Source organism: Megalobrama amblycephala, linkage group LG17 (assembly GCF_018812025.1).
Source record: "Megalobrama amblycephala isolate DHTTF-2021 linkage group LG17, ASM1881202v1, whole genome shotgun sequence".
Classification (NCBI taxonomy): domain Eukaryota; kingdom Metazoa; phylum Chordata; class Actinopteri; order Cypriniformes; family Xenocyprididae; genus Megalobrama; species Megalobrama amblycephala.
In genome coordinates this window covers 4,527,741-4,549,077 of record NC_063060.1, presented here as the reverse complement: position 1 = coordinate 4,549,077, position 21,337 = coordinate 4,527,741, and the positions used below count along the sequence as shown (strand labels likewise).

Here is a 21,337-nt window from a genome sequence, read left to right as displayed (position 1 = left end):
CTGACTCCGGTTTAAACTGAACACCACTACTGATTGAAGTTTCTGACATTTTCAGTGCGTGAGATTGTCCTGTTTTGTTGTTGTCGGTATGCTGAAGCATGAGCACTTGAAGCTCCGCCCTCTTCTTGAAAGGGGGCCGGGAACAGCAATTCATTTGCATTTAAAAGGACACACAAAAATGGCGCGTTTTTGCTCACCCCCCAAAAGTGGCAATTTTAACATATAAAAAATGATCTGTGGGGTATTTTGAGCTAAAACTTCACATACACACTCTGGGGACATCAGAGACTTATTTTACATCTTGTAAAAAGGGGCATAATAGGTCCCCTTTAAAAGCATCAGTAAGAATGTGGTAAACTTCAAACAAATCTAAAGCTTTTTAGGAAAATTGAGTTTATGCATTTATGGAGTTAGTTACATTATAACGGTATAATTTACAGCTTGTAGTATTAAAAAAATACAAAAAAACTACTGGCCAGACTGGACAGCAGAAATAAAACAGCTAAAGATAAAACACAAGGCATGACAAATGTATAGAAATTCCACAAATCCAGAAAATACATTTTAAAGGGTACTGAAATAAGGCTCAAAAGCAGTCAATTGAGAGAAATTTCACTGGGTATAACAACACTACCATTCAAAAGTTTGGGGTTAGTAAGATTTTGTTGAAAGAAACTTTCTGTTCATCAAAGCTATTTTAGTTCAATCTAATAGTACCATTATCTTACAACCGATAGCCAAAATTATAAACTACACGTTTAAGGTGTGGTATATCACTAAATAAAGTTAAATAAAGATAGTCTCTCAACTCAAAGAGACCATAACAGACTCCTATATTACTGTGAGTAGAAACAAGACAATTTAAAAGCTTTCAAAAAAACTAACTTGAATCAACACACTTCTGACCTCTGACACTTGATTAAGCACTGCAAACTGAAGAACATAGAGTAGACAAACTAATAAGCACAAACAATGATATCTAGAGCCACATAACCACTGTAAAACTCGGTCTAAACTCTATTCACTTCATCAAGGACAGCAAAACAAAAGACAAATATCTATAAGGTTAGTAATGCATGATTGCACAAAAGTTGCTCCCACAAAGTGTTTGGAACATATCGTTATATGGCTAAAACAAAACTTACACTCTCTATTTCAGCAAAAAGTGAAAGTCTAATTATTTAATAATTTGCACAGAAATAAGATATCCATCTGATGTGGATTTATTCCTAAATGTGATGCTGTTATAGTAATAAGAGCATCATTTCAGACACACCCTGCCTAACAACATAATGCATAGCCATATTTCTGCAATACAAGTCCTTTTATGATCCAATAAATCAATAGAACTTGCAATAGAACTTTCTAAAACATAAAGCTCTCAGGAGGCCAAAGTGTGTTGGTGAAACTTTGAGAAATTGGTGTAATCACCCTTTAACGTATACAAGCACAGTTGCACTTATGTCACAAAAATGTCTGGGCTGCTTTTTAAAAGGTTATTAATGGAACCAAAGACTCCATTTTACTGGCCTTAAAAAAGTTCTCATTTTGGAGCCGTCTGTCATCTCTCGAAAGTATGCGGTTCCTCACACTAGTTGCCTTATGATTCCTAGTTAAAGCTGCCGTCTGGATGGAATGTAATGTTAATGAATGGCTACTTGTAGACTGGTAGCGTCGCCTCCCGTTCCTTCTGTGCTCTTTATGAGTGACGGAGGGAAATGCTGAAAACCAGGGACGCTCCATGCCTCAATGCTACTACAGGAAAACAGGAAATGCTGCAGGGACAGAGCCAATACAATTAAAGAAGTCTTTCCCTTCTGTAAAGAAGGAGAAGAGTACCCGACAAATAAATAACACAGAACCAACGATTAATTCTTTAAAACAATAATGTGAAAGCATTATCAGTCTGCACTGGTTAAAACTATTTTAGCGTTGGTTTAGCTGGTAGACCAGCAAAACTAAGATGGTGAAGATTGCCAATGATTATATTTTTTTGTTTGGTTTTCCTGAAAACATATCTAAACATCCTTAAAACAAGATTAATTGACCTAAGCAGCAAAATGACACAAGATATTACGGAATAATTTAGTTAGCTCTATGCATAAAACAAGAAAAAAATAAAATAAAATAGGGGTAAGAAAAATAAACTTAATTCAAAGGGAAAACAAGTTTATTTTTCTAACCCCACTGGCAAATTGTTTCTGCTATTTGGTTGTTTTGCTTTTCAAATAAATGATCTTGTTTAAAAAAAGTTTTTGTGGATTTGAACTAGACAGTAAGAAAGAAATTCAACACAGGTGTGAAAATGTGTTCTTCAACCTTAGAACACAAAAGGTATTATATTAAATATGATAAAACAAAATATATAAACAAAAATTTCTATAGGTAGGATTTCAAACATCCATCCATTTATCACCCATAAGACATTTTCAAACTTCAAGGCTTTTTGAACTAAATTGGAATTCCATTCAATTCAATTCTGAATGAAACACAACCCTGGTAACCAGACGGTTAAAGGTCCCGTTTTTCGTGGTTTTTTGAAGCTTTGATTGTGTTTATAGTGTGCAATATAACATGTTTTCATGTTTCGCGTGTAAAAAAAAACAACAGTATTTTTCACATAATTTACTTATCTGTATACCGCTGTTTCCACTGTCATAAAAACGGGCTGATGACTTCCTTGTTCTATGAAGTCCCTCCTTCAGAAATACGTAACGAGTTTTGATTGTGCCAGCGGTTCCTGTGTTGCGATTCGACAGCAGCTTAGCGCTCCTTGTCCGGAAAGGTCACGCCTCTTACCATAACGTGGAGATGCACGCGCTCAGTGTTATTGTAAACATGTCTTTAATTTTACCCTATCAATTTGAGCCGGAATCAGACCCGGTGATTGGACTGCGGGATGAAAATAACAGCGTTTCGACGACATGGCGACAAACACACTCTACAAATGCAACTCTTGTGTATTCCTGTGGGCGGAGGTTAGTCAAAAAACTGTTTTAGTGACGTCATTAAAGAAGGAAGTAGAGGGATGTAGTCCAAACTGGCCGTTCGATGTAGGCGACTTCTGTTAAATAAAATATCTCGCTTGGCATTGAACTTTGAGCTTTAAAATTTTACAGATTTTATTTATACTCTAACAACAACATTACACACTAACTAAAGTTTGAAACATGGGATCACGAAGAACGGGACCTTTAATAGACCTTGCAATAAAATCTATAGATGAACACCGGTTGTCCTTCAAATTACACCTGAAATGAGCCAATGATTAATAAAGAGGCAAATCGTGTAATGTTCAATCTTGCATTTTACTAGAATGATTGGGATGTGAGCATGCGTACGGCCAAGCAAGTAAGTGTTTGGAAATCAAACGTTTGCTACCAATGAGATGGCAAGGAGACTGCCTGTATTCCACATCTACTCACTAAAAGCTCCCTTTCTGTTCCTTTCCATCAGTGGGCTTGCGTTTCTATGGCCTACTTTGTGAGGAAATCGATCTGTTAAATGTGTCAAGGATAAGAAAAGGAAAAACGTGCATGAGTGCAACATGGCTGACAGGAAAGGCCATTCGAGGTTTGCAGTGTATAATTAGATACCTGGTTACCATACAAAGTCATTTTTGGGCCACCCAATTTCTGTTTGTCATATGCTGTGGCTGAGCCTAACCAGAAGAAAAATAATGAAAGAAAGAAAGAAAGAGAGCAATAAAGAATGATATGTGTGTGCCATCTATCCCTGCAGGTCTCTGTGGCGTTGCCGTAGAATGGCACCTGTTCTATAAATACTGCCACAGGGGGAGCAGCGGACGAACTCAGGTCAGTCAACCACCTTGAAGAATTTCATCAAGGATAACAGAGAATATGTCTATAAATACACGCATCAGAATAAAAGAGACCCTTCACTTAGTAATCTCACTGTAAGAACCCACACAGCAGGTTTGGGATGAAAATACTCAAACTTCTCTGAGCATCGTGAGAGCACGGCACCACGGCCTGTGTCGCTTCTTTCTCACTTAGCTCTCCTCCGAGACCACCTGTCCCCGTTTGGCTCTGGGCGCCGTCGTGTGTGGCGGCATGTGCGGTTCGGACAACAGTGCTCTCTACAGGCCGGTTAAGACGGGGGCTGCTTATATAAGAGTAACAGCAGGGACTCACGGCCAATTAAAATCCAGCCTCATTAAAGAGTACATCACCTACCGTTAGGGACACTTCAGGATTCCACTTGCCTACTGTTATGCAAAATTCTGATACTGGTCTTGAAGGAATGATAGGTTGTTGAATGGAGGCTGAATGAATATTAACAAAATGCAACTAAAATGAGGGTGCAATTGAACTCTTGTTTACAGGTACACTAATAGTTCTGAAATTATTCTTATGAAAAAATAATATATATATCACGTTCCAGGGGGTAAAATCCATTTGTAAAAAATCTGCTTTAAAATCCCCTGGTAAAATTCGCATTCCAGGGGCTAAATATCATGATATTTGGGGTCGATTCAACCAGCGGACATGATAAACAACCCGCGGCAACAGTGTTAAAGTAGCCCAATTCCACGGAAAAAAACGCGGACTTGGCAACACTGATGTGGACAAAAAATTCTGTCCACACCAACAATGTTATAGTAAATCTCTTTGTACATAGGACAATACAAAAATGCTTCAAGATGTTCAGGCATGCCAGGCAATTAATTGGTGATATAGCACCTTAAAAGTTTTCCTGACACCAAACAGCAAGGACAAAATCTTCCTAACACTTCCAAGTTCCAAGCATGCAATCAAACCTGCAACAGCTGACCACAAAAAAACAAACAAACAAACAAAAAACGTGTCCACCATCACCATAAAAAAAAAACCTGTCAGTCTGAATCCAGCGCATTCTCAATATGTATAAACAACCAAATTCCTGGTTCATTATGCTATCGTTTTCCAAAATCTATGCATTTTGTCTTCAATTAACAAGCTGTTTTTAAAAAACTAATTTTTTAGCTTTTTCATATGGACAAACAAATTTCCATGAACGCGATTTGAAATGGATTTCAAACCACATATGAATGTAGCTTGAAACGGATTTGTAAAAACAGCATTTCATGTGATTTTATTTTCATTCACACTTGCTAAATCTGATCGGATCTCAATCGGATACTCACAAAAATGATATTTGGACCGACAGTCTGAACACGGCTTTTCCACATCTAATTCAAATCCCAATTCAACTTCCTGTATGTTGTGGCAAATTCAAATTAAATTCACACTTATTATCTGAAAGTGAGCCGATTCTTCCAATTCTGAATTTTGCCCAGCTTTGGTGGATGGGAGGCCAAGAAAACTCTTGGTTTTAGAAATGTCATATTCGTGTTGATGGGGCTTGAAAAGGTAAAACACAGGCTTGATAAAAACATCATAATGCTGAAACATTTTGGTACAACATAAAAGTGAATCTTAGGGATTTTATTGAGTATCCTACTTCTGGTAGTGATTAGGTGGAAAATCATCTCAATGACTGACAGGAACATTCACAGAGATCCACTGCTCTCTAAGCAGAGAAAGCGGGTGGTTCTGTGATAAACTCAGTCTATCAGCTCTCCTAACATGGACAGGAGCGACAGGAAACAAGCCTCCAGCTCCAGACTGGGCTGTCATAGCGTCTTGTCACAGAGGCACAGTCATGACTGCACTGCCTTATTTGATCAAGACGGATGTCGCAGCACGTTTAGATATCCATTATGCCCTGCGACAGTGGGTCGCAATCAAACAAAAGCCCTGCGCAGACACCTGATGCATACGCTGGCCAAGAGTTTCGTCACCTGCTAGATGGAAGTCCAAAGTGCAAATCCTCTTGTTTGCACTGGACATGGAAACCACCGTGAAGTCTTGCTTAGGAGAGAGCAGAGAAAGAGACGGCGACTGATTGGAGAACAGTTCAAGTGTTGCTCTGAAAGCAAAGTAAAGGACTGCTTATAAAAAAAACAAGACAGATGTGTCCTGGGAACACTACAATTGAAAGTGAAAGTGTGCGCAGAAGCCAAGGCCCTTACTGAAACGTGATGTGGCCGTCAAAACCGAAGGGCAGCCAGGAACGGAGCACTCTAAAACAACTGCTAACACACTGCCAACAATACTAAATCACACAGCACATCACCAGGCCATTTTGGTGCATAAAAAGCTTAAATAAAATTGTCTGGTTTTGTTGTTCACAATTATGTGTGACACTGGCCCACCCACCATTAACATAAAAGCTTCAGTGTAAAGACGCAGTCAAACTAGACACTGTGCTCCATTGCATGTAAACGCTATAGACTGGCAACTTATTCAAAGAAACTGTGCATATGAAAGTGTAATTTTAAATGCTGACCTGTGAAATCATTGTTACAAAAAAAATGGTGTAATTATATATTTTCTTACATTGAATTTATTATTTTTGAGTGTGACATATCCTATTTGTTCAAACCATCCTTGTTCACAATACTTAAAAACTCATGTAACTACATGAACTTAATTTAACTGAGCTGTTTCTACTAAAAATGATTATTGTCAGAATTACTTAAGTGTTTGTTCAGTCAACGTAACATTGCAGAGTGAAATTAATGCTGACATAACTAAATGAGCAGTGGATCAGTAGTTCCCAGCATGCTTTGAAAGTACATTTAGGGATTAAAGTGTTATTTTATGTGTTTTTCAGTAAAGAGAAAGATGTTAGTTTATGTTAGTATTTCATTTTATGTTGGACATTTAGAGGAGTTTCTGTGATGTTTTTGAATTTTGTGGTTACCATAATGCAGAAGAGTGGGGGCTGTGTTTAGGCTGTGAACACTCATATAGGCCTACACATGTTTATAGGATGGAATTCCTGCTCTCAATTAAATTGAGTTTGTTGAATGAGTTATTTTTTTGTTGTTGTTGTTAATTTAATAAGGTAAATTAAGTCTGTGTTCACCTTATGCAATAAACTTTTATAAATTTAACATAACATTATTAAGTAAACTGCACATATAAATATGTATCAATGACAAATTCAAATGATTTGTATTTACTCAAAGAAATTTTGTCAGCTTTACTTGAATTTCTTTTGTTCATACAACTAAATTGTTATTTGTACAAATTACTCAATATAGTTGTGTGGAACCACTTGACACTGCTTTTTTAAGTAAATCCAACAATTCATTTTTATGAGTGTTGTTATTGTTAACTAAACAAAGCTGAAATAAAATATAATATAAATATTATAAAAACTTAAACATACAAAACGTAAATGAAAATTAGAATTGTTGCCATGATGCCCTGGCAACTAACTGAAATAAGCTGAACTACTAAAATTTCTAAAACTACAACTGAAATGAAAATAAATTACAGCTAACAAGCTGAACATATACACATGTAAGCTAACTCAAAATCTTATAATAAATACATAAATAATCCTAAAATAACATTGTTGCAGCGTTGCATGCTTAAAGTCTAGAGTTGGGGATTGTGTTTGCAACTGCTGCAGTGGTCATTCAACTCATCCTTATAAAATCTTCAAGGTTAAAGCCAGAATAGTGCTAGTACGTCAACAGAGATGATTATACAACGGCTCACTTGAAGCTATTGACTAGCAAGAAAAATATGCATCCCAGTGCAAGAAAAAACATCCCAGCATCAGTTCCACAGTTCTGTCCATTCCAACAGTGTATACTTAATTTTGGGGGACAAATTCTAGCTTTAATCTGTTTTGACCAAGTACAGACAGCGACAAGGCCCAGTGCGCCTGGCCCTTCCATAGCCTGATAAGGGCTTCAGGGCAGACCAGGGGCAGCACAAACCGCATGGACAGGGGAAAGGGTGGAGCAGCCAGTTCAGTGAAGCGAACAGCAAAATGAATGGCACTGGCAGGAAGTCATGGCCCTGTCAAACTAAGCCAGCGAGAAGCTGGATAAAATGAACTCTTCACCATCTCAAACACCCGAGTGGGGGTCAAACGGGTAAAGAAGCGGATTAGGATGAGTTAAAATATAATGACTATGGCCATTATGACTTCTGAATGGAATCTGAACTGGGCCAAACATCATATGTTCAAATGGTATAGCAATATATACAACAAATGAGCAGTCCATTAAACCCCATTACAACACGCATGTCAATTTATGTAAAAGTTGCACGGGTGAAAGCATTTCTGTGGTTCATAAAACACGCTGTTAACAGTAAGAGTATAATTATATCAGGAGAACATCTTAATTGGAAGCATGCATGAGATTACAACTTGGTGAAGAAGATCTCATACTCGGATCCCATAAGATGACAGCAAGGTACAGAATATTTTGTGAATGCTTCTTGATTACATGATTAGGAATCTCTGGGAATTTCTTAAATGAGCAATCATGCTTAAGTGGAATAGTGACTGCTCTTGGAAACCTAACTTCACACTAGACTTTGTGTTCCACTCACACACAAACGAGGGAGAGTGAATGCACATATATGCATAGATGTTTTCTTCTCAAAGAAAACATGAATTTCATGAATTTCTCCTCAAAGCAGACCAGAGGATCCAAACAACCTCTTATTACAACAAATACAAGATGCAATTTAAAAAACTAACATTTTTAACACTTCCAATTTACTATTATTTAAGAACAGAAACCTTAGAGCATGACATCATATCCTGTTTCTTTATGCATATTCTAGTTTACAGTCAGTTACATCTCCAGGAGCAGGACTGAGCTCCTATACATAAGGTTGGTGAAAAGCCAAAACACACTACTTTGTTTCAGAAGTCATACAGAACATAATAGGTTTTCCAATTAAAATTCTGTGTTTGAAATATCTCACATTACAAATGACATAACATATCCAGATTTCAAGATGTGACAGCATCACAATAGCTCTCTGAGCTCTCAAAAGACAAAACTCTGTACAATAAATGGCATATTACTTCAGCGCTAAGCACAGACAGCAGATATTCAGCAGGAAATTCATAAACTTATTTTCTAATAATTTTGTAGTGCAGTGGCATTAAAATTAATTATTTTAAAAGTCACCTCAGAAGAAAAAAAGTAAATAACCAATGCTGCATTTACTGGATCAAAAATACAGTTAAAACAGTCCTATTGTGACATTTTAATGATTTAAAATAACTTTTCTATTTGAATTTTAAAATGCAATTAATTCCTGCGATGGCAAAGCTGCATTTTCAGCATCATTACTCCGGTCTTCAGTGTAATGCACAACTGTTTTCAACACTGATAATAATAAGAAATGCTTCATTAGCAGCAAATCAGATTTCTGAAAGATCATGTGACACTGAAGACTGAAGTAATGATGCTGAAAATTCAGCTTTGCATCACAGGAATAAATTACATTTTTAAATGTATTCAAATAGAAAAGAGTTATTTAAATTGTGATAATATTTTACAATATTACTGATTTACTTTACTTATTTTTGTAAAATAAATGCAGCCTTGGTGAGCATAAGAGACTTCTTGCAATAAAAAAAAGCAAGTTGCTCTAGATAAAAGTGTCTGACATATGCATAAATGTAAAGACATTTTTGTTTTATCAAAACTTCAGAAAGCAGAGCTACCAGCTCGACTTCATTATACTATGCCAAATATTAAATAATTAGGACAATAAAGCAAAACAAAGTAGTTATCTCAGACTACTACCTTCATGTATTTGGTTTGAAATGGCTTTGAACATTTATTTTTCATAGAAAATATAATTTTGACCAATTGAATGTACAATATTTAATGCAAGTAAAAATGTCTAAAAGTAAAAATTTTGTGCCAAGGCATGTTTTGCATATTGACTTTCACTAAATGAACACAAAACGGGAAAAATAGGCAATTTCATATATATGCACTAAAATAATAACACATTGGTATTAGGCAGCAATATCTACCGGCAAATGTTTTTTCCCGCAAACATGAATAATGCCACAGAGACTTAATATTCTCATACATGCAAGCTGTAAGACAAGAATCACAAAAACTATGACCAAATAAATTGCAGCAAAATCATCACAAATACATTGTGAATACCTGAAACAGCGTCCAGCCCTACTAATAACCGCAATTTATCAAAGCTTAACTAACTAGACTAAGCTGTGTTTACAGCGTGATAGGCTGGTTAACACAAAGCAACTATGGTATCAGCAATGGAAGCAAATATGTGTTTGCAAAGCCTATTAAGGTCTTGGCTAATCCAGACTAGCCAAGACTTATCCAGAGTTAGGCTGACAGTTTTAACTTATTTAGAATGGGCCATTAATAGGATGACTGAGCACCGACAAGCTACTTTTTTTTAATACTTCCTTTGGTGGCATGGGGATAGCGGGAATGAGACTGGGAGAGAACTTTTACTTATTAATTCTCTCATAGCGGTAAAGGTCGAACTCTTGTATTTTCACAGAGGTCACAGTGCCACATAGGAGCCACTGTGTCCTCAGAATCATTCACTGTTACAGAACTGCTCCTGTTCTCGCATATCTAGAGTTCAGGAACGCATATGCAAAGCGTTGATGAGCCTGAGTGGTGACAACTTCAAATTAAATGTACTACTATCTTGCATACTAGGGGTGCGACGAGATCTCGCAAAATTAAAATGTGACAAGATTTCTTGTTGAGGTGAAAAGCTGTGTAAGAGTGAAATTAGGACAGAATTTGCCACCGCTAAGTTAGCATTACGCCTCCACTGTCTATTTCCTTTTTATAGAAACAAAAACCATTTAATTCAGTTGTATAACTGTTGTTTCAATCCCATTCAGCTCATCCAACACAAGCAGCAGAGTTGTACATAGTGCAACAGGAATCAGACTTCAATGATCACGTGACAAGAATAAGTGATGAGATGACTGACAAGACCATGGCGGAGGATTGGTTGCACAACAGAGCCTAAAGCGTGAAAATCTTTTAGCTCTGAATCATGCTTGAAGAAAAATTTGGTCTCTATTTGCACTTTGAATATTGAAAGACTATTTTGCAGACTATTTGTCTAGTCTTGATGTATTTCATCATTAAAGATTTCTTAAAAATACTGTGTAAAAATCTTATCTTGTCTTGTGAACTAACGTCGTGAACTCAATCTTGTCTCTCGTCTTGTGAGCCAACTGTCTCGTCACACCCCTATTGCATTCTGGTTCACCAATGTATCTAATAGATTCAAAATAATAGAGATGTCAACTGACCCTTCCCTATTGCTAACTCAACAGCAAACAAGCTTCACAGAACATCCCAGATATCTTTAGTTTAATTGAGCATAACGGTTCTTAAATGTTTCTGCAGGTACTGTATCAGGTATCAAAGGTGTTCATCCTCGTTGAGAAGCCTGTAGACCTGCAGCATCAAAAAAAAAAAAAAGTAAAAATATGGCAGATAATAATAGTAAAAAAAAAGGGACTTGCTTAGTGAAGAGTAAATTGTTGCATATTTTACTGAAAAAAAAGACAATGTTCATGGAAATTTCGAGTTCATTCCAATGTTCTGTAAAGCTTGCCTGATTTAGAAACCGTAACTAAGGTGGGCGGAGTTTAGCGAAGGGTCAATTGGACTTCATTTTAGCACATGATGTCACCAAAACTCATCCTTCTGTCCATCTCTCCCTATCTGCCTTTATCATCAGCTCAGTTTCATAGTATTTTATGATCCATTTTAATACGAGCAGCTCATTTTGTGGTTTCAAGCGGAAAAACAGTCCTGACTAATAGGAAACGAATGACGGTTGTCCGTGTCAGATATCACTGCTTACCAACTCACTGAGTCATTGACAGAACAGCAACCAACCTTCACAGCTTGATAAAGCATCCAATTCTCCTTCCTTGGGAGAAACCAGAGTCCAGTGTGCGGAGCACTCACGCCCTCATAAGGCAATAACTGTCCACCATTTTGAGATAATTCAACCCAGGAATAACTGTTAAAAGCGACCCAAATTTGACAGGTGGCACAAACTGACGTGATGCACTCAAGGTGCATAAATTGATTGATGTTTTGCACTCAACTCAAGGCTGATAACTACAAACTAATTGTTTTTTCTCATTAATTTGAAGATTATCAAGGGAAAACATTCTTTGCAGCTACAGAAAAGTGTCTATACTTCAAAAGCAGTAAACGCTCATCTGACAAACTCCCAAACCTCAACCTAATTTCCCTAAAATTTGAATACTGTAATCTGACAGGACTAATACGATTACACAAATCACATATAATTTGCACCTACTGACAGTGTGCATCCTTCAAAGCAAACCTGCCATACAGTAAACTCACTCCTGATTGCACATATTCCTCTATAGCTGCATGCAACATGCAATATCATAACAACAGATCACTTGGGTTGACTCATCACAACACAAAGCTGACAGCTAGAAAATAAACTAGCTAATGTACTATTATATAGAAAGACCTATGGCATACACTATCATGTACATGCACACAACAGAGAGCATGCTGAGATTTGTGTGCTGTTGCATGCCAGGCCCTGTCCAGCATTCGGCCCACATATGCTAAAGCGCTAACGCCTTAGCACTATTCGCTAACGTTCATATCCTGCAAACTGTTCACTGGAATAATAAGACAAGCTTTAACCGCAAACACCTCAAAAGATTAGAAACCCGCCATCGCGCTAAATCACAGGTGGTGTGTTTAGCACCACAAGTCACAGCTGAAAACCACAGCGAAACCTGTCGACTGACTGTGTATGTATGTATGTATGTGTGTGAGTGAGTGAGTTTAACGGCGGCGGCGGAGGCAACGGCGGTACTCGTACCGAGCAGGAGCAGCTTCAACTCCCGTCTCGCGTCGCGTTTGTCTCGACGCAGTTGCTTATCGATTTCGGCGTTGATTCGTTTCGACTCCTTGGCCTCTTCGCTCAGGCAGCAGGCCATCATCGACTCTAAAGTCATCCCCACTGCTTTACTGTACACAGCCCGGCCTCGTCGGGGCTTCAGAAACCAGAAAAAAAAAACACAAAAATATCACTTCGCTCGGGTGGCCGTTGGAAAAAAGGCGCGTAAAAATGAAATAATCCCCCCTATTCTTCTTCTCTGAGGAAAAATATTAAGAAAGAAGAAGGAAAAAATGAGAGGGAGGTGAGGAGATGATCTGAAGGGGGTTTGAGAGTGGGGGAGGGGGCCGGGGGGCCTCGCGCGCTGCGTTCAGTCCTCTCGCGGTGAGCGCGAGCCTCTACCCCGCGTGCGGACCGCGGCAAAATCACGGAGGTAAGAGAGGAAGAAAAAACCGGGAGGACGAGGAAGGGAGAATAGCGTCGACGAGGAGGAGGAGGTCCGGGAGCCTTATCTCGCAAATGATTGAAAAATCCAGGACAAACTATCCTCGCGTACGTGCGACACTCCCACAACGGCTCCGCGGCGGCTCACCACCAACACGGGTCCCGGTGAAAACGGGACAGATCGCACAGTCGCGACATCCACTTTTCCTATTTCCCCCCTCTCCAGCCTTATCCACCCCTTCAAATGCAGGGAAAAAAAGATTCCTCCTCTGGAAAGGAGTCCGATCGGGTGAATGAAGCGTCACAGCTTCACAACGAGTAACTGAATAATGTCAAAAACATTCCCTTTTGTGTCGTTTTATATAATGGAAGCTCTCAGTCACAACACTTGTAGAATTAAAAATCCTGGAAGGGAGAAAAGCCCGTTGCCTTTAAAAATGGATTTTGCCACTTTTTTTTTTTTTTGCAGATGACAGCAGCGTCTCCTCCTACATCAGCGGAGCTGCGTGAGCGCGCACACTAGAGTGATTCCACACAGCCACGGATGATTGACAGGAAGAGAAGGCTCGAGCGGGAGAGGAGAGGCGGGAACTCGCGCTCTGGAGGCGGATAACAGGAACTGTCAAGTTTGGTCGACGGCACAAGTCAGTCAGGCAGTCTGAAAGTGCTCACTGCCGGGGTGTGTCGCTTATTCTGAGGAAATAGTATTGCGCTCTATTACTTTCACAGAAGTCTCGCATTATAGAAGATTTCTGCACCAAAAAATGGATAGAGACATTCGCATTTATAATAGACAAATATAGGGGTGAATTCAGGTTGATTGGGACACATTTTTCCAGTCATCATCTCAATGGCAAAAATCAACCTGAATTCACCCCTACTTTAAAGGGATAGTTCACACCAAAATGAAAATTCTGTCATCATTTACTCACCCTCAGGTTGTTCCAAATCTTTATAAATTTTGTTGTTCCACTGAACGCAAAAGAAGATATTTGGAAGAATGTTTGTAACCAAGCAAATCTCGCCCCCCATTGACTGCCATAATATCCCCCCCCCCCCCCCCCCTATAGTATTCAATGAAAATCTTGCCTATGGTCATTCTGTTCCGAGAACTATATTGCTGAGTACTGATTACTCTGTATTATGTAATCAGATTCCAAAATTTAAGTACTTGTAATTAGAATATATTACATTTTAAAGTACTCATTTAACCATGCATGTATTACTGTCTTTGGAAGGCTTTTGTCTTTCAAGGCTTTTTGTCTTGTCTTTTCATTTTTTTTGAATGAACAAATTCACATTGTTTCATATGCAATGCAGGAATTCCCCAACTTTTTTTGCCAGCTGAACGTCTTTGACTTAATATATTTACCTGAAGTAAGTCCTGAGATTTTAAGTTAATAAGTTAGGTCAGTAATAAAATTAAGTCAATAATAATAATAAATAATAATAAATGAAGTTCAAGGTTTTCTAATGTAGGTTAATGGTCACATGACATGCAGGTAAACAAATATTTTTTTTAAATCTTTTTTAGTTAATGTATTATTATATTTGTTTTTATTTTAAAATTATTTATTTTAATTTTAAACTTTTATGACTTTATTAATAAATAGTTGTTCAATAAAGTCAAGACCTTAGTCTGGAAAACCCTTATGTAATGTAATATTTAATGCACTTCATGTTGTTGATAGAAAATAATTGAATATATTTTCTTTTTTTATAAATAGATTTTATATAGATATATATCAATATGGTCCAAGATTATAATATTGAAAACAATATGATAAACGAGTAGTCAGAATACATTACCTAAAATGATTAATCTATCTATATGCGCACATATACTTGAACATGACTTGGTATTGCCTGTGTAGGCTGTTAATAATTTAACGATGCTGTAATTAAACATCACAATTGTGGAACTCTGCCTACATCTAGTGGACACATCAAGTATTACATGTTGACATAACGTCTTTGATAAAGTCCTGATGAGTGGACATGTTAACTTAAACATTTATATTTGCTTTAAGATCCATAGCAAAGTGTAAAACATAGAAGATAAACCTGAAGCATAAAATGTAAATAAATCAACTAATCTATAGACAGATTTTTTTTTTTTTTTAAGTCACAACAAAATTCCGATATGTCCATGTGCTATTTCAGTGTTTTAATGACTTTACTCTAAAATGTAGAAAATAGTAATATGAATGAGGATATCTCTAAAGACCTGACTGGAAATATTACGTTAATGTTAGAAATTCTTGATCAATGCACAACTCGCCAGCATGATGCTATAGATGTTGCTTTGTGGTTACTAAAGTAATATACATGTGGGAAAAGTCACATGCTTATCTCTTTAAGGGATGAAATGAAATGAAATGAAATGAAAATTCTGTCATCATTTACACACCTGCACTTTCTTTCTACTGTTGAACACAAATGAAGATATTTTGAAAATTGTGTCCAATGTCGTTTGGACTCCAGTGTTCTTGAGAGAAAAGTAATGCATACAGGTCTGAAATGACATGAGGATGAGTAAATGATGGATTTTAATTTTTGGGTGAACTATTTCTTGAATAATAATACTTGAATCCCTAACTCTATAAGCAATAGTAATAGTGCTTGACTTGGCAGTAATGCTAATAATGTCCTCACTGTGATTTGGTTTGATGTGGTATGTTTATTTCACCAATCCATAAAAACAATACATTTCCATGTTAAAGGACAGTTCACCCAAAAATTTTGTCATCATTTTACTCAGTTGACAGTAGCCACAGTGTTGGGGGTAATGCATTACAAGTAACTTGAGTTATGTAATCAGATTACTTTTTCAAGTAACTAGTAAAGTAATGCATTACTTTTTCAATTTACAACAAAATATAGTTACAACAAAAGAAGGTTACTTTTTCAAATAAGTAACGCAAGTTACTTTTTCATATGTATTGACTGACAGCTCTTCTGCCTCCATGTTGAGAGAAGTAAAGCACAGAGGTGTTGTGTGTGCTGTGTGAACATGATGGGTATTGTAGTTCTAGACTAAATGTGAACATGCATTTACTCATCTCACTGGCACAGAAACACTGAAAAACACTGAAAAACAGTGAAAAGCAATCCCAGAATTTTACACAAACTTGTAATAACTATATTAAATTACACAAATATACTTTATGTATTTAATCTCACTTTATTAACCAATGTCTTTGCTTTTGACCTTCAATGACCTAATTCAACCATACTAATAAGCAAAAATTACTTAAGATTGGATTTAGAAATAACCTTCTCCTGTATCCTATTCTTCTTTGATCCAGAATGGCAGCACAGCTGAAAGGTTTGTTTGAGCTGCGCCCTCTACTGTACAGTCGTAAATATGCATTTCCTTCAGCATAAGGCTTATTAATTTCACTTTTGGTGTGAAAGGGCCTTAAAGGGTTAGTTCACCCAAAAATGAAAATTCTGTCATCAATTACTCACCCTCATGTCGTTCTACAGCCTTAAGAACTTTGTTCATCTTCATAACACAAATTAAGATATTGTTGATGAAATCTGATGGCTCAGTGAGGCCTCTATTGAGAGCAAAGCCATTCAAACTCAAGATCAAGATCTATAAAGGTACTAAAAACATATTTGAAACAGTTCATGTGAGTTCAGTGGTTCTTAATATTATAAAGCGACAAGAATACTTTTTGTGCGTCAAAAAAAAATAAAATAACGACTTTTCAACAATATCTCTATGGGCCGATTTCAAAACACTGCTTCAGAGCTTTACGAATCGAATCAGTGAATCGGAGTGCCAAAGTCACGTGATTTCAGCAGTTTAGCCATTTGATAGGAGCTCCGAATCACTAACTCGAAACAAAGACTCATAAAGCTCAGAAGCTTCATGAAGCAGCGTTTTGAAATCGGCCCATATAGATATTGTTGAAAAGTCGTTATTTTGTTTTTTTGGCACACAAAAAATATTAAGATTTATAATATTAAGATAGAACCACTGAACTCACATGAACTGATTTAAATATGTTTTTAGTAGCTTTATGGACCTCAAGAGTTTGAATGGCTTTGCTCTCAATAGAGGCCTCACTGAGCCATCGGATTTCATCAAAAATATCTTAATTTGTGTTCTGAAGATGAACAAAGGTCTTACGGGTGTAGAACGACATAAGGGTGAGTAATTAATGACAGAATTTTCATTTTTAGGTGAACTTTTAACATTTGCCAAAAATAGAACTTTTTTTCTTATTAAAAAACAAAAAAAACAAACAAGCAAGCCCAGCACGGGTGAGGAAAAAGTAACAAAAATAAAAAGTAACTTTCCCCAACACTGGCCACTGACTTCCATAGTATTTTTTTTCCTACTATGGAAGTCAATGGCTACTGTCAACTGTCTGGTTACCAACATTCTTCAAAATATCTTCTTTTTTGAAACAACATAAGGGTGAGTAAATGATGATAGAATTGTCATTTTTGAGTGAACTATAGATGCTGACAGCAGAGGGCAGCAGATATTTGTGATCAATATTATGGGCTTTTCCTGTTTTTCACATATTGTTTCTTCAAACAAAAGAGGGCACTGCTCGACTACATATGCTCTCAACCATGCATAGATCCAATTCAAGGGCAAAAGTTATCATAATTAGCCTAATAAGCCTCGAGAACAATTTAATCTCTTGCACACACGTCACATAGCTACTTCTGCTAAATCGTTCTGAATAGTGCATGATTATTTTCGTTGCTATTAGGACTGAAAAACACTTCAAGTCATAATCTGCAGTTTTCTTAAATCACATCGCTCATTTCAAAGCCATTTTGGTTTCAATGCTTGCTTCTTCCAGCCTCATATCGATTTAGGTGCAAAGAGCTGCAAAGACAAGCTGAGAGTAACATGTAAGGCCGCTGACAGCACGAGACACGCTGCTTCACTCAATCCCTGTGCAAACCTCACTTTCTCCTTACTTTGGTAAAAAATAAAGTGCTCGACGGCTTCTAACTTATTTTATCTTATTTGGTCTTTCTGCTGAATATTTAACAAGACTTTTAAATTTAACACTCCTCATTAACTAAATATTTAATTTCACAATTTATAAGGTGCACAAATCCTCTACTACACACAGAACATGGCCTTTCATATAGTCGTATAGAAATAAATACAGTATTGATTTTTGTTTTGATGTTTGATAGTGAAGGTCCTACCCTGGATTTACGTGCTTTAAACCGGATCTGAGCTGGGAGCTACCGAGATCACTTTATACCCGCCAAAGCTCTGCCAACCTCTGTTTCCAATGGCAACCATATATGTGCAGCGACTAGAGAGTTCTTCGGGGAATCTAATTGCACCGCGGGAAGTTTGCGATTTCACCACTTGGCCAGTAATGGAACGTTCCGAATGCCAGAACTCTGTACACCAGCAGGGTTGCCAAATTCGTGTTTTTCTCGCGGAATTGTGCTACGTTTAAGCGGTTTAATTTTTTCCCGCGGTTAAAGGTTTGGCATATTGCATTCATTGTTTTTGTCTGAAATGCTTGTATTTAAATATTTTACATTATACCAGTCATAAAACTGTGCCAGATGAGTTTTGTGAGGGAGAGGCCTTTGAGCTCCTTGATGAGAAACCGACTGTTTATGACAGGTGTGCCTGATATGTCCTGAAAAGTGAAGCTGCGGTTTCTTTGATTGCCCCCTGGCGGCTGGATGCAGTACAGGTCATAAACCCCGCCCTCTCCATGTAAACGAATGGCACTTGAGTCAAAAAAAAAAAAAAAATTACACTTCCAATAAAATTTTCTGAAAGATGGTTTTGGTCATTTAAGGTAGTATCACGCTGATATATGTTCAATTGTTTGTTTTTGTGATAAGTTTGATTTTAGCTAGCAAAGACCCGCCCCCCTTAGTTACTGTTGCTTTGTCCGACAAGCCATGGTGCTGTCACGCCACACAGAGTGAAAAATACATCACGGAGCAAAGAGGACACTGACAACACGTTGACAGACAAGACAGAGCAGGTTACTTATGATATTAAACAAAATCCCAGCTTTCAAATTGTGTAATTTTTTAAAGAAATTCGAACAGTAAAAACCGCTTTGTGTTATGACAGATTGCTGTAGCGCCGATCATCTCTTCCTACTAGTTAATTCATAGCATTAAATAAACATGAATGAACATGAGAAGGAATGTTGTTTAAAACGCAGAAAGATGTCAGTACACCATTTTCCAAGTTCAAGTCCACCGAGGTTATGCTGCGTTCACGTCACCTCGTATTTACCGGAATCTTGAGATAACAACACGTAACATTATATTCGGAGCTGTTCACGTCCTTTTGGTCCTTGGACTGGGATTTATGCGTTTCCATGGCACCACTATCAACGCCTACAGCGGCCACGTGGTACATGTGGGAGCTTTCAGAAGACTCCCAGCTTACAAGCTGTAACTACGATCTCTACGAGGACGTGAACGCTTTTTACAATCTAGAATCTCGTAACTACAGGAATTACAAGGCCGCGTGAACGCACCTTTAATCTTCTAACTCCTGACTGCTTTGTCAGACAAAATGGCGGATTTGGCGTTATGATTGGTTAGATCGCTTGTCAATCAAACTCCCGGTGAAGGGTCAATTTGATGCTATAGAAACAGGGCGTGTCGTTATGATTGACAGTTGTGAGTGACAGCTTCTCTGAGGACTGTTGGAGCTTTGAGGGGAGATTGAAGATATATAACTAACTATTAATTTTCGATTTCTGTGTTATTTCACACTGACAAAATGAGTTGTTCAGCAGTAAACTGTAACTGACCTACGGTATCTGACGGATCACTGAGATATTTTCGGTAACGTTAAATGTGGGCTTTATAAGCTAATTAATAAATGTTATTAGCTAAGATTACATGCCTAACATTAGCCATGACGGGAAAAAGCAGGTGATCATTATCTGGCAGTTACTAATTATTTTTATGGGTATAAATTAATAATTAGCAGGACAAAACTAATGATAGCCCACTCTAATTAATTATAGAGCACTGTCTACAGCAATCAATGTCCTTTAATGTTAGTTCAACTTGATTTAAAATGGCAGGACATTTTAGAGTTGTTTCTAGTGGCATATTATTGAGTTTATCTACTGAATTTGCTGTTTCAAAAATATTATTGCTCTAGAAACCGAATATTATTTACCGAATAGAATTTTAAATTGCGTAAAATTTATATATTTAAAATACATAAATTACAATATGTTGTTTTGACTTATCCCAATGTATTGTAATTATCACTAGTAATTTATCTAAAAACGAACAATGTACAATGTAAGCCATCATTTAAACCAAATGAAAAAAGGAAGGAGGAAAAGAAAAGTATAATAAATAGATGATAAAACAAATAGGTGATCTGATCTTGATGATGCAGACGCCTGGGCAGAAGTTACCGCGACTCCGCCTCCGGGCTCCAGTGATGATTCCTTCTGCGCATGCCCAGGCTCCAAACTGACGTTTTTGTCATGTCATGTCATGTCAACGGCCATCGTCGTACGTTTTGCGTTCAGTTCATTACAATGGAAGGACGCGGTGTTGCATCGTCCATCTTTTTTTTACAGTCTATGTTTTATGATTCTACTATATAGTGATTTTCAAGTTGAAAAGCGTGAGTGTAAAATAGGCTAGATTATTTGCACATGACGTCACGGGGTGACATGAAATGCAGATGGAGGGCAGGAAGTGATTTTCTATAGGGAAGCACTATGAAATGCCTTTATTTTGTGTCGTTTATGGTTGCTCTAATCGATCAAACTGAGAAACCACAAGGAGCTTTTATCGTGTACCAAAATTTGTTGCTCATTAGGGGAAAAATGCAAGAAATTGACTGAAAAACGCAGGAAAAAGTGGCTTGTAATCCTGCGTCTGCGGTCAGGAGGAGCCGAGTCAGATAATGCTTGTGTGTATTTTGCTTTTCACTTTCAGTATATGTATTTTAGGAATGGGAGTGGCATATGTTGAGTTTTGATATTTGGAAAGGGCCACTGGGTTAGTTTTGGGCTGTTTTTGATTGGACTTTGCCTTGGGCTGGTTTTGTTACACAGACCTGGCAACCCTGCTGTACACAGAAATGAGAACTCTGTCATCATTTACTCACCCTCAAGATGTGAAAAATGCATTTGCTGTGTGAAATT

The 21,337-nt window shown here is 37.4% G+C and overlaps 1 protein-coding gene across 2 annotated transcripts in view; it reads right to left on the bottom strand.

The window, feature by feature from the left end:
• gna11b (guanine nucleotide binding protein (G protein), alpha 11b (Gq class)) overlaps positions 1 to 18,495 on the bottom strand; it is a 44,016-nt gene extending 25,521 nt beyond the window's left edge. Inside the window, exon 1 of one of the 2 annotated variants that reach the window (XM_048162222.1) lies at positions 18,378 to 18,495. Coding sequence is in view for 1 of the 2 variants with exons in the window: in XM_048162221.1 (XP_048018178.1) it covers positions 12,729 to 12,864 (136 nt within the window). In the remaining variant the exon portion in view is untranslated. Of the gene's footprint in view, positions 1 to 12,728; positions 13,727 to 18,377 lie in introns of those variants that run through there. The other variant, XM_048162221.1, reaches the window with a different exon arrangement.
• Between the last annotated feature and the right edge of the window lie 2,842 nt (positions 18,496 to 21,337).